The sequence below is a fragment of the Cygnus olor genome, chromosome 1, assembly GCF_009769625.2.
Source record: "Cygnus olor isolate bCygOlo1 chromosome 1, bCygOlo1.pri.v2, whole genome shotgun sequence".
Lineage (NCBI taxonomy): Eukaryota > Metazoa > Chordata > Aves > Anseriformes > Anatidae > Cygnus > Cygnus olor.
Window position 1 is genome coordinate 153,291,270 of NC_049169.1, and position 10,355 is coordinate 153,301,624.

Sequence of the window (10,355 nt, forward strand, 5' to 3'; positions counted from 1 at the left end):
CTTTCCTATTTTCTGTTTCATTTTATGACAAAAATATTTATTTTTTGATTTCAAACATGAACTCAGACATGGTTTTTTGTTTTAAATCAATCACCTGTTTCACTTTCCATGTACTACAAAGTGTGTTCAGTTATGGTTTTAAAACAAATGCTTTATGTAATAAAAATGAAGAAGTATATGCCAAAAGAGTATGACACAAAATTAAAATGTTTACATAAATTAAATTTCAAACCAATCAATTGTCAAATTTTGAAAACATTGTCAAAATATTCACTTGTGAATCAGGTAGTCCTACTGGGCAACGAGATCTCTGTTTTGGCAAGTGAAACAGTACCAAAAGTTCACTTTTTAAGACAAAAGTAAATAAAATACTTTTTTTTTTTTTTTTTTAATATCTCAAAGGCTTGGTGCATCATAAAATTACAACAAAAAATTTAACTTTGTGTGTTTCCATTATCTTTCATTCATTTTGTAGTAGATAATTATATTTCTCTGGTTTTTTTTTTTTTTTCTGTTTTTGTTTTGTTTGTTTTTATTTTCTTTGGAAACCTCTTTTTAGTTAGGCTTAATTTGTTTATTTACATTTGCTTGAATCCTGATGTTCAATGTTTGTTTTTCAACCATAAATATTATGTTAATCGAAATCATTGTTCAATGTTGGTTATTATTTTTTCCCAAGATTTTGATTATTTATTTTTTTACAGGGATTCTTTGAGGATGAAGATGGAAAGGAATATATATATAAAGAGCCTAAACTCACTCCTCTTTCAGAAATTTCTCAGAGACTCCAAAAACTCTACTCTGACAAATTTGGATCTGAAAATGTCAAAATGATTCAGGATTCTGGCAAAGTAATTTTTCATTCTCTCTTAAGAATTCCAATATACAACTTCCTCCCACTAATCAATTTGAAATAACTTGGGATCACTTTCCTTTATTTGTTTAATATGCAAACATGTATCTAAAAATTCTGTTGGTTGAAGGGTATGGAAGAGCTATCACCTTCTATTAAACTTACACTTAAGGACAGCCAAAAAGCTAAATACTACATTTTTGTAGTATTTACAATTAGTAGTATTTACTAATACTACACTTTTGCCAGTGTAGGATTAGACTGCAGGTCTCCCAGGATATTTATCCATAATCATCTTTACCTGGGACACGCTACTAGCAAAAAATCTGCTTTAAAGGTGCTTCTCCCGCCTACCCCCACCTCACTCCACCCTCACCAAAGCCTGATTTAATATTTTTCTGAGATAAAATTTGCCATTTATATCTTTAGAATAGTATAATTCAGTTAATTGGGAGGGACCTTCAGAGCTGATCAAGTCCAACTGCAACTTTGACCTCTTGTAGTCCCTTCTTGATGCTTTTAAGGTAAGGTTTGCCATCATAATAGCTGGAGCCATTGAACAAAAGAGGACTGTAGTAGCCCATAGGCTGAGAAGATCTCATACTGCACAAGATGCCTCTCTGCATTCCTTTCATTCCATTCCGTAACCAATTCAAGGTTTTACACTTTGCATTGATTTTCTCATAATATCATCTCTTCTGTTCCTTGATTCTGCAAGATCACAAAGTGCTGTGCTTCTCCACTTGAAAGTGCAGCAGTGGTGGGCTTTTCAGTACTCTTAACTCAAATTGGAACTTTAAAAGGAGAGAAGAACATATGCAGGGGTTTAATTTAATGTGTTGGAAGACAAGAGAGTTATATTGTACTCCATTTTTCACAGTTCTTCCTGTGTACTCTAAATAAAGGCTTTAAATATATTTTTTATTTCTGTGACTTCTCTTGAAATCCAGTATTCACTATTAAGCTTGGACAAAACTGCATTATTTTTTATTGCAGTTTTGAATGTAGAAAATAATGGTAGCGGTGTGTGGTTTTTTTTCTTCATCTTTTATACACTACCTTAAGGCAGCAGTAACTTTTCTTTAATGTCATTTCTTAGCAGTAAGTTTTCTTTAATGTTAATTCTTAGCAATGTGTTGACTTAATGTCTGTAGCGCTGCAGTGTGGTTTGTCGGAGAAGTCCCACGAGAGCATTAGCATTTGCTATGTTTGCAGTAATTTACAGATTAAGAGACCAAATTTAATTCCTGAAATTTGCGTAACTGCAATTAAATCTACTTTATTCACAATGTAGCTATTTGGTGTTTTTTCTTCCACATTTTAAAGGTAAATCCAAAGGATTTAGATTCAAAATATGCATATATTCAAGTTACGCATGTAATTCCATACTTTGAAGAAAAAGAGTTGCAGGAAAGAAAAACAGATTTTGAAAGGACTCATAACATTCGCCGCTTTATGTTTGAGATGCCTTTTACTCAAGCTGGTAAAAGACAAGGAGGAGTAGAAGAACAGTGTAAACGACGGACCATTTTGACAGGTACTCATTGGACTGAAATTTCCTTTAAAAGAAAACTGCTCTTTTATATACATATACTTAGTTCTTGATACTAGGCCTTTCTGTATGTTTTATGTTTTTTTCTGAAAAAATCCTTTAGAGGATTTCACACACGACTGTTGCGAGATTACAAGAATTGCAAAGTAGTTGAGAGCATAGTTAGACAATGATTTGTGAAACCATCTTTTAAAATGAGTATGTACTTGAAAATAAGACTCAGAAATATTGTATGCAAGCATGCTTGTAAATCACCATCTGAGAATACATAGATAGTTGTATGGTTTCTTAATGCTGGAGTATTAGGAAAAGAGAGTAAAATCTTGTATTTCACTATGTTCTTACTACTCTTCACTTATAGCTATCAGTGAAAATGTTTTCCATGTTTTCAGTCAAAACTAGGCTTTCATACTGGTTCCTTCAAGGGATAATCCTCTTTTTTTTTTTTTTTTTTTGGTCTTTGACCTTCAAGAGCTATGAACCTGGTGGCTGCTTTTCCTTGTTCTTAGAAAAAGACTTGTCTCTGTTGAAAGTGTGAGCTTGTATATCACTGTCTTACTGTAGTGGTAAATGGAACTTACATTAGTTAATAATATCAGCTGTCCATAGCTAATACTTGAGAGGAAATAGAAAGTACAACCTTGCCTGTTCTTAGTTCTTGTACTCTTTAAGATATGTGTACGATAAGCGATTCTTTTTAAACTTCTTCTGTGAATTAAGTTTGAATGGTTTATTTCTTGGTTATTGTCAGTAGTAGTACCAACAATCTTTGTTTGCTTTAATGTATGTAAAGCTAAGCTATTTTGTTTCCCTGTACTGCTAGTAGTATTTCTAGTTATTTAATGTGTTAATAAATTGGGCAACAAATTATGTCAAAATGAGATTTTTCACATAAAATCTTATCAAAGTACACCTTATTCAAAAACATTTTTTACACTACTACTCAATTCTGTCCATAGCTATACATTGTTTCCCATATGTGAAGAAGCGCATTCCAGTAATGTACCAGCACCATACTGATTTAAACCCAATTGAAGTAGCCATTGATGAAATGAGTAAAAAAGTCACAGAACTCAGACAGCTCTGTGCTTCAGCTGAAGTAGATATGATCAAATTGCAGCTGAAGCTACAAGGAAGTGTCAGTGTTCAGGTAAGACCATATACCTTGCCGTTCAGCTATTTCGCTTCTTTCTGTCTCTGAAAAAGTATATAAACAGTATTTTGTTATTAGTTTCAATTCTGTATATTCAAGAATGTTCTAAATTAGAAATATGCTTCTTGTTTGCAGTTATTCACAGAAGAGGAAAAGCAGTAAAAGTATTTCCTATAAACACTGATGATTTGACAGTTACATGAAAGGACTAAGATTGCATCTCTGGAAGCTATGGTGGTCTGAAACTAGAGTAAAGTAGTGACTTCCCAGCCAAGCATAAATTAACATATTTCACCTAGGTGTAGGCCTGCTCACATTAGGTTCAACAGGGTCATTGTTGGTTTTATATTTTGGTAAGACAGCTAAGGAGATCAAGGGGGAGGACAAAATACAGGAAGAAGATAGTAGCAGAAAATCTCACTGTGCTTCATTTTGTTTTGCTTAAGGCAAACAAGAACTGAATATAGTAGAAAGAAACCATCAGACCCACCAAACTATGGTACACACAGTGTATACTGCAGCAAATACAAATCAATATGATAAGGATCTTGAGAATGCAATAATAAAAGTGCTGTTCTGTTATTTTTAACTGATTCAAAACAAAGGAGCAGCAAACACAGTCATCTCAAATGAACTGTTGTCATGTTGAAGAAAAAAGGGAAAAAATAAGTCACAGAATCACAGAATCGTCTAGGTTGGAAGAGACCTCCAAGATCACCTAGTCCAACCTCTGTCCTAACACTAACAAGACCTCCACTAAACCATATCACTAAGGGCTACATCTAAATGTCTTTTAATGACCTCCAGGGATGGTGACTCAACCACTTCCCTGGGCAGCCCATTCCAATGCCTAACAACCCTTTCAGTCAAGAAGTTCTTCCTAATACCCAACCTAAACCTCCCCTGGCACAACTTTAGCCCATTCCCCCTCGTCCTGTCACCAGGCACATGGGAGAATAGACCAACCCCCACCTGTCTACAGCCTCCTTTAAGGTACCTATAGAGAGTGATGAGGTCTCCCCTGAGCCTCCTCTTCTCCAGGCTAAACAACCCCAGCTCCCTCAGCATGAATTTTAAAAAAAAGTTTCAGAATCAGGTAGTTGTCAAGCTAGCATCTGGGATGAGGAGAAGGGAGGGGCTCTTACTGTTGCTATAAAAGGATAATAGGGATGAGTCAGACGTCGCTCAATCCCCTTCTTATGTAGCTGCCATAACAGCACAATTACATTTTTACTGATTTAGAATTGCAGAATTTTCAGCTTGTTTTCTGTGGATAAATGGACCAGTAGATTTCAATAGATAAGGTGTAGTAGATTTAGCTTGTTTTCCCACCTTAATTTCATAAACAGAGGAGACATACCGTCCATATCAGCAGTTACTTTGCCTTTGTCATCATTAAAGTGGTTTCTTTGTGCCAGGACAGGTTCTGAGTGCTGTACAGACCTCTTGTGCCCTTATGTTACAACTTCAGTAGTTTTCTTATGAAATAAGGATGTGTTTGGTTTTTATGCGCAGGGAGAAAGGGAGGGCATTTATTTATTTATTTATTTGAAATCGATGTGTTCTCCTAAGAAATTTAAATCAGGCATTCACCTGTGGCATCTGTTATTGCTAAGACAGTATATCAGAGAACTGACTTTATTTTGTAATTTTTGTTCTCAGGTTAATGCTGGTCCACTAGCATATGCAAGAGCTTTCTTAGATGACACAAACACCAAAAGATATCCAGACAATAAAGTGAAGCTCCTAAAGGAAGTTTTTAGGTACTTTTTTTTTTTTTTAATAAATAAATGAGATAAGAATTCAATGAAAGATTTTTTTTAATACTTGTAAAGTTTAGTCTAGCATTTTGAATTATTCCTTTGGATTTTGTATTCCTTCTTAAGATCTTTCTTATTATTTTATCTAAATCAGGCAATTTGTTGAAGCTTGTGGGCATGCTCTCGGTGTAAATGAGCGACTTATAAAGGAAGATCAGTTGGAATATCAAGAAGAAATGAAAGCCAACTACAGAGAAATGGCGAAAGAACTTTCTGAAATAATGCATGAACAAGTATGTCCTGAAATTAATTTATATATACCACTATTGAGAACATAGCTATAATGTGAACCCAGTAGGAAAAGTGTACATTATGCTTTACATCAGAAGATTGTGTTGGTTTTATTTCTATTGGAGTTTAAGCATATCATGGAGTTTTGGAACTTCTCTTTTTTCTGTGTGTGAATTTTCTGCAGGTGCTTTCTTGATTTTCAGAATTAAGTCCTATGCATTAAGAAAATTAATCTTGTTGGCACCAGCCTGTTTTTCATAGGAGAGTAAGATTACGGTAAAGATAAAAACAAATTTAATGACACAAATACATGTGTCACTTATACTTAATGCTTCTACAGGTATCTTCATTCAGTGATCCAGAAAGTTCATTTTAATCTATACTTCCTGATAACTGTAGGGTAATTTCATCTGCAAGCTTAACTCTTTTAATTGAGATTTGAAGATGTAAGCATTTACTTTTGCAAGAAAGAGTTAAGCCATCTTGCAAGAGGTATTTCTACACATTTTCCTGATGGAACCAACTACAGACAAGCTGGAGATATGGGAAAAGAAAAAACAGAACTCTCCTACAAACAAGATTAAGGACCTTGCATCTAGAATCTGTGGTAGAAATGCCTCCTGACTTCAGAGGCAAGGATATTATCTCTAGGAGTTTGGGAAAAGATTCTTGGTTAATGCCTACTGCCTTTAAGTTTTTATTCATCACATGCATCACTTCAGGTTCTGTTTTTTAATGCACTGTTATTTGTATAATCTTTTCCTAGAGCCCCAGAGTGGCTTATAGGTCTTACCCTCAAGACTTGTATTTCTGGCCCACAAGAAATACCTGTGTTTTCTTAAATATTTTACCTTACTAATACATATTTCTATGAGACTTCCTTAAATGTATGGCCATAACAGCATTTTTTCTTAGACTTAGGAACCAGTGCATGCCAGTCTGGATAAACAGCTGATGCAAAGAGGAGCTCTGTTTCCTTCATCTTTACAAATAAAATAGGCTTTACTCTGAGATCAAATTTTATGTGAAAAATCAAGACCTACCTGAGGCATTCTGTCTAGTTGACATTTAAATGATCTATTAATCTTCCAGCATTTCTCAGGTTTACCTCCTTCAGACATACAACAGCTTTACCCACTTACTATTTTTTGACATCTCCAAATTAGTCTATTATGATCCAAGAAATACTTGCTGAAAAAGCTAACCTGTGTAGCAGGTTATCCATATGCTTATCCAAGAAGATTTTTTTTTTTTACCCAAAAAGGAAAAAGTAAAAGTATATAATGATGCTTTGAACACAAGAATTAAAAATAAGAAAATAAATTTGAACTCAGTGCAATATGTGTATGTTTAAAAAATTCTCACATGTGAGTTTCTGAAGACTGAGGATAAGAAAAAGCATGTAATGCCTGAAACCTTAGGAGTAAATCAAATTGGCTAAGAGTAAGCAGAGACAAGGGGCAAACAACTGACACTGTAAGACAGTGTGAACAGAATATGAAAGTACATCACTGACTGTAGTAATGTGTACTACTGGTTTTCTACTGTGTTTTTTTATACAGATGTAATCAGTTGTAAATAATTAAAACATGCTATGTAAAAAATGATAAAAAAAAGATTCATGACACCTTGAAGTCGTAGAATCATGAAGGCGTTCACTGAAATCTATAAAAATGGCAACTTTATATGCCTGCCTGTTGGTGTATTTGGAGAGAAAGAAAAAAAAAAATCTCACGATGTTTTGCTCTGTTATTGGAAGAAAAAAAAATATTAGCTCTCTTATAATAGTGTGGTGTTTAAACAATTGCAAAAATGTTGTCATGAAAATATAGAAAATCTTAATGGACTTTTCTTTTTTTCCCTCTGCTGCTTGCAAATATGATCAGATGGGATGGTAATTAATTTTCTTTACTTTTGCTCTTAGTTTGGCTAATCTTTATATAATTCCTTTTAGCTAAGGATGAATCTTTATTTTCATCATAGAAAGCATACCTTATTCAAAACAAGTTTGCTCTTTCTCCTCTTATTCTTTCTATAGGTGAGAAGGTGCTCTTAGGTGACCCTGCTTGAGCCAGGGAAGTTGGTCAAGGTGGCTTCCAACTCAACCAGTCTGTAATTGTGTCATACAGCTGAGAGTAGTACTTTCAATAATCTCGTGCAAGTCTGTAGTCATTAACTCAGAAAATGCTGTCTCACATATGATGAGCACAAAATGTATAGTATTTTGAAAGAACAGAATCTAGTTGTACTGATGGTGATAGAAAAGCTGTCTTAGTGCCAAAGCCACATATCTAGAAATATTCGATACATCACACAATTGATGTATCTAATATTTCTAAATGTGGCATCGGTAAATATATGGCTGTTAAGAATTAAGATTTTTTGCTGACTATCAAAAGCTGTGTTTTGACAGCTGTTTTAGAAATGCTCGTGTCCTTTTGGAACACTTTGGTAAATGCTTGTTTTCCATTTTAAGATTACTCCGGTTGAAGAAAAGGCCAATGTTATGCCCAATTCGCTACACATTTTCAACGCCATAAGTGGAACTCCAACAAGCACAACAGTTCATGGGATGCCCAGTTCTTCTTCAGTTGCATGATTGTTTTGTAAAGTATGGTGTTTGGTTTTGGGGGTTGGGGGCTTTGTTTGTTTGTTTGTTTGTTTGTTTTTTGTTTGTTTTTTAAGTATGTGGATTTGCTTCATTGTGTGCAAGCTCAGGATGATTTTGAAGCTAAACGTTGGGCACGTACAAACTGCATTATTCATATGAAAGTCTGAGCACACTTAGATATCAAGGTAGACAGTGATAAGCAAATAGCAATTACTGGTAATAGTTTTTTAGAGTAAGTAAAGGAGGCGCACATATATTTTTTAATCTTGCTGGTAACATTTAAAATATTCACAGTGTCATCGCAAAAGTGCGTATTGGGAAATTATAATATTGAAGTAAATTTTTCTTTTTTGTTAGGAAGTATTATTAAAACGAATTGCACATTACAAAAAGTGTTGTGGGATGTAATTTTGCAGATATGTAACATTCAGGTGTTCTTTTTGTGTATGGCACATAGAGATTGATTTCAAGTACAAGAACTATTTTGGGACTAGACAGAGACACTAGTTTTTTGGGTTTAATGGAACTGACAATAGTAGTTTTTGTACCATTTGGCAAATTGTTGTGCTTTATTTTATACCTTGTTGCATTTTGGAAGTACGTGAGCTTGGATCTTACTAAACAACTAAATACAACCAAAGGTCTGTATTAATGAACACGGAGTTATTCTAAAATATCAATAGTATAGTAAACTGTTATGTACATATTGTTTGTTAATACAGTCCATGCAGTCTGTACATAAATGTATTACATTTCTAAACATTTTTTAATATTCATACCAGCTCTTATCATGCTTTCAGTTTATTGTGAAAATTTGCTCATTCCAAGTATATGCAGACTTTACAGTTCATTTATTCCTGTATATAAATAAGTGCAATATAAAGATGTATACAGTCTTTGCTATGTTAGGTTTATATGCATTTATTAAAAGAAAAAAAAAACTTTTTTGCCAAAGCAATGAAGTATGTAATTGGTGATCATGGTTACTGTGGTAAATGGTGGTATAATTTAAAGCTTTTTCCATATTCTTATTCTTTTAAGACATTAATTTAGTAATTTTATATTTGGGGAAAATAAAGGTTTTTAATTTTATTTAACTGGAAGCACTGTCCTGCTGTAATTAAACATTCTGTACTACATCTATATTAAAAGGAAAAAAGTAGTTACTTTTCTCACTGTGTGCTCTGGTTTTTATTTTAGATTTGTCCCCAAGACTGGGAAAAGATGAAAGCTTGATCAAAAAAAAAGAAAGAAAGAAAGAAAGAAAGAAAGAAAGAAAGAAAGAAAGAAAGGCTTTTGGCAGCCTAAGTATGAGATTAGATGCAGAACCTTCTGGTGTGTTTTTCGTATTTCTTGACAACAAAGGAATTGTAGGCTGTTAGTTAAGACATGAGTTTTGGATCCATTGTGTTTGACCCAAGTAGCATGTTGTAACTAAAGGTTGTTACTCACTGTTACAGTTAATATTAAGAACTCTTCAAAACTCTTCATCAGATGAAAATAGGATTTTTTTTTCCCATGTGATTTAAGGTTTACTGTCATTTTCTCTAGCATAGCATGGAATTCTTATGTTAGCATTAAACGTGAAAGATTTTTCAAACAGCTCATCCTGGCAGTGGATAATTCTGCTTTTTCCAGTTATGTTTAGTTTCCATTTAATATTTTAAGAATTAGTAAGATTTAACCAGCTTTACACCAACATAATTTTCAAATTAATGAAAGTGAATGGTCAGATGTTTTTCAAGTGTGTGCGGGGAAAAAAAGATGTTTATCAGTCTGGAACAGTTATCTATCTTTGTACGAGCAGATGCTGATAACTGCTGAGTAAGTATGTTCAAGCTGGCATCTAGTGTTTGAAAAAATGGAATTTGAAGCCCAGAAGAAATCTGGACAGAAATTGGCTGCATTCTTTGTGCTAGTCAACGTTCTTAGCACAACATCTACTAAGGGAGCTGGAACTTCTGACAGAGCTATTAAGTAACAAGTAATTTTTTTCAATTGCATGAGTTGTAAATGGAATAGATAAGAAGTTTCAAGGACATACAGATAACTGCAAGAAAAGGACCTTAGTTAAGCGAAACTGTTCACTTTGTTGCTCATTCCATAACTCTCAGGAATCTCTGAAGGTTGCTTAG

General features: G+C 33.8%; 1 protein-coding gene across 11 annotated transcripts in view; it reads left to right on the forward strand.

Moving 5' to 3' along the window:
• Positions 1 to 9,382, forward strand: part of DOCK9 (dedicator of cytokinesis 9) — a 131,107-nt gene extending 121,725 nt beyond the window's left edge. For all 11 annotated transcript variants that reach the window (XM_040538214.1, XM_040538269.1, XM_040538258.1 and 8 more), the window contains 6 exons: positions 705 to 851; positions 2,180 to 2,390; positions 3,365 to 3,555; positions 5,221 to 5,321; positions 5,473 to 5,611; positions 8,086 to 9,382. In XM_040538214.1, the coding sequence (XP_040394148.1) occupies positions 705 to 851; positions 2,180 to 2,390; positions 3,365 to 3,555; positions 5,221 to 5,321; positions 5,473 to 5,611; positions 8,086 to 8,208 (912 nt within the window). In that variant the 3' untranslated portion in view covers positions 8,209 to 9,382. The remainder of the gene's footprint in view (positions 1 to 704; positions 852 to 2,179; positions 2,391 to 3,364; positions 3,556 to 5,220; positions 5,322 to 5,472; positions 5,612 to 8,085) is intronic.
• Positions 9,383 to 10,355: the final 973 nt, after the last annotated feature.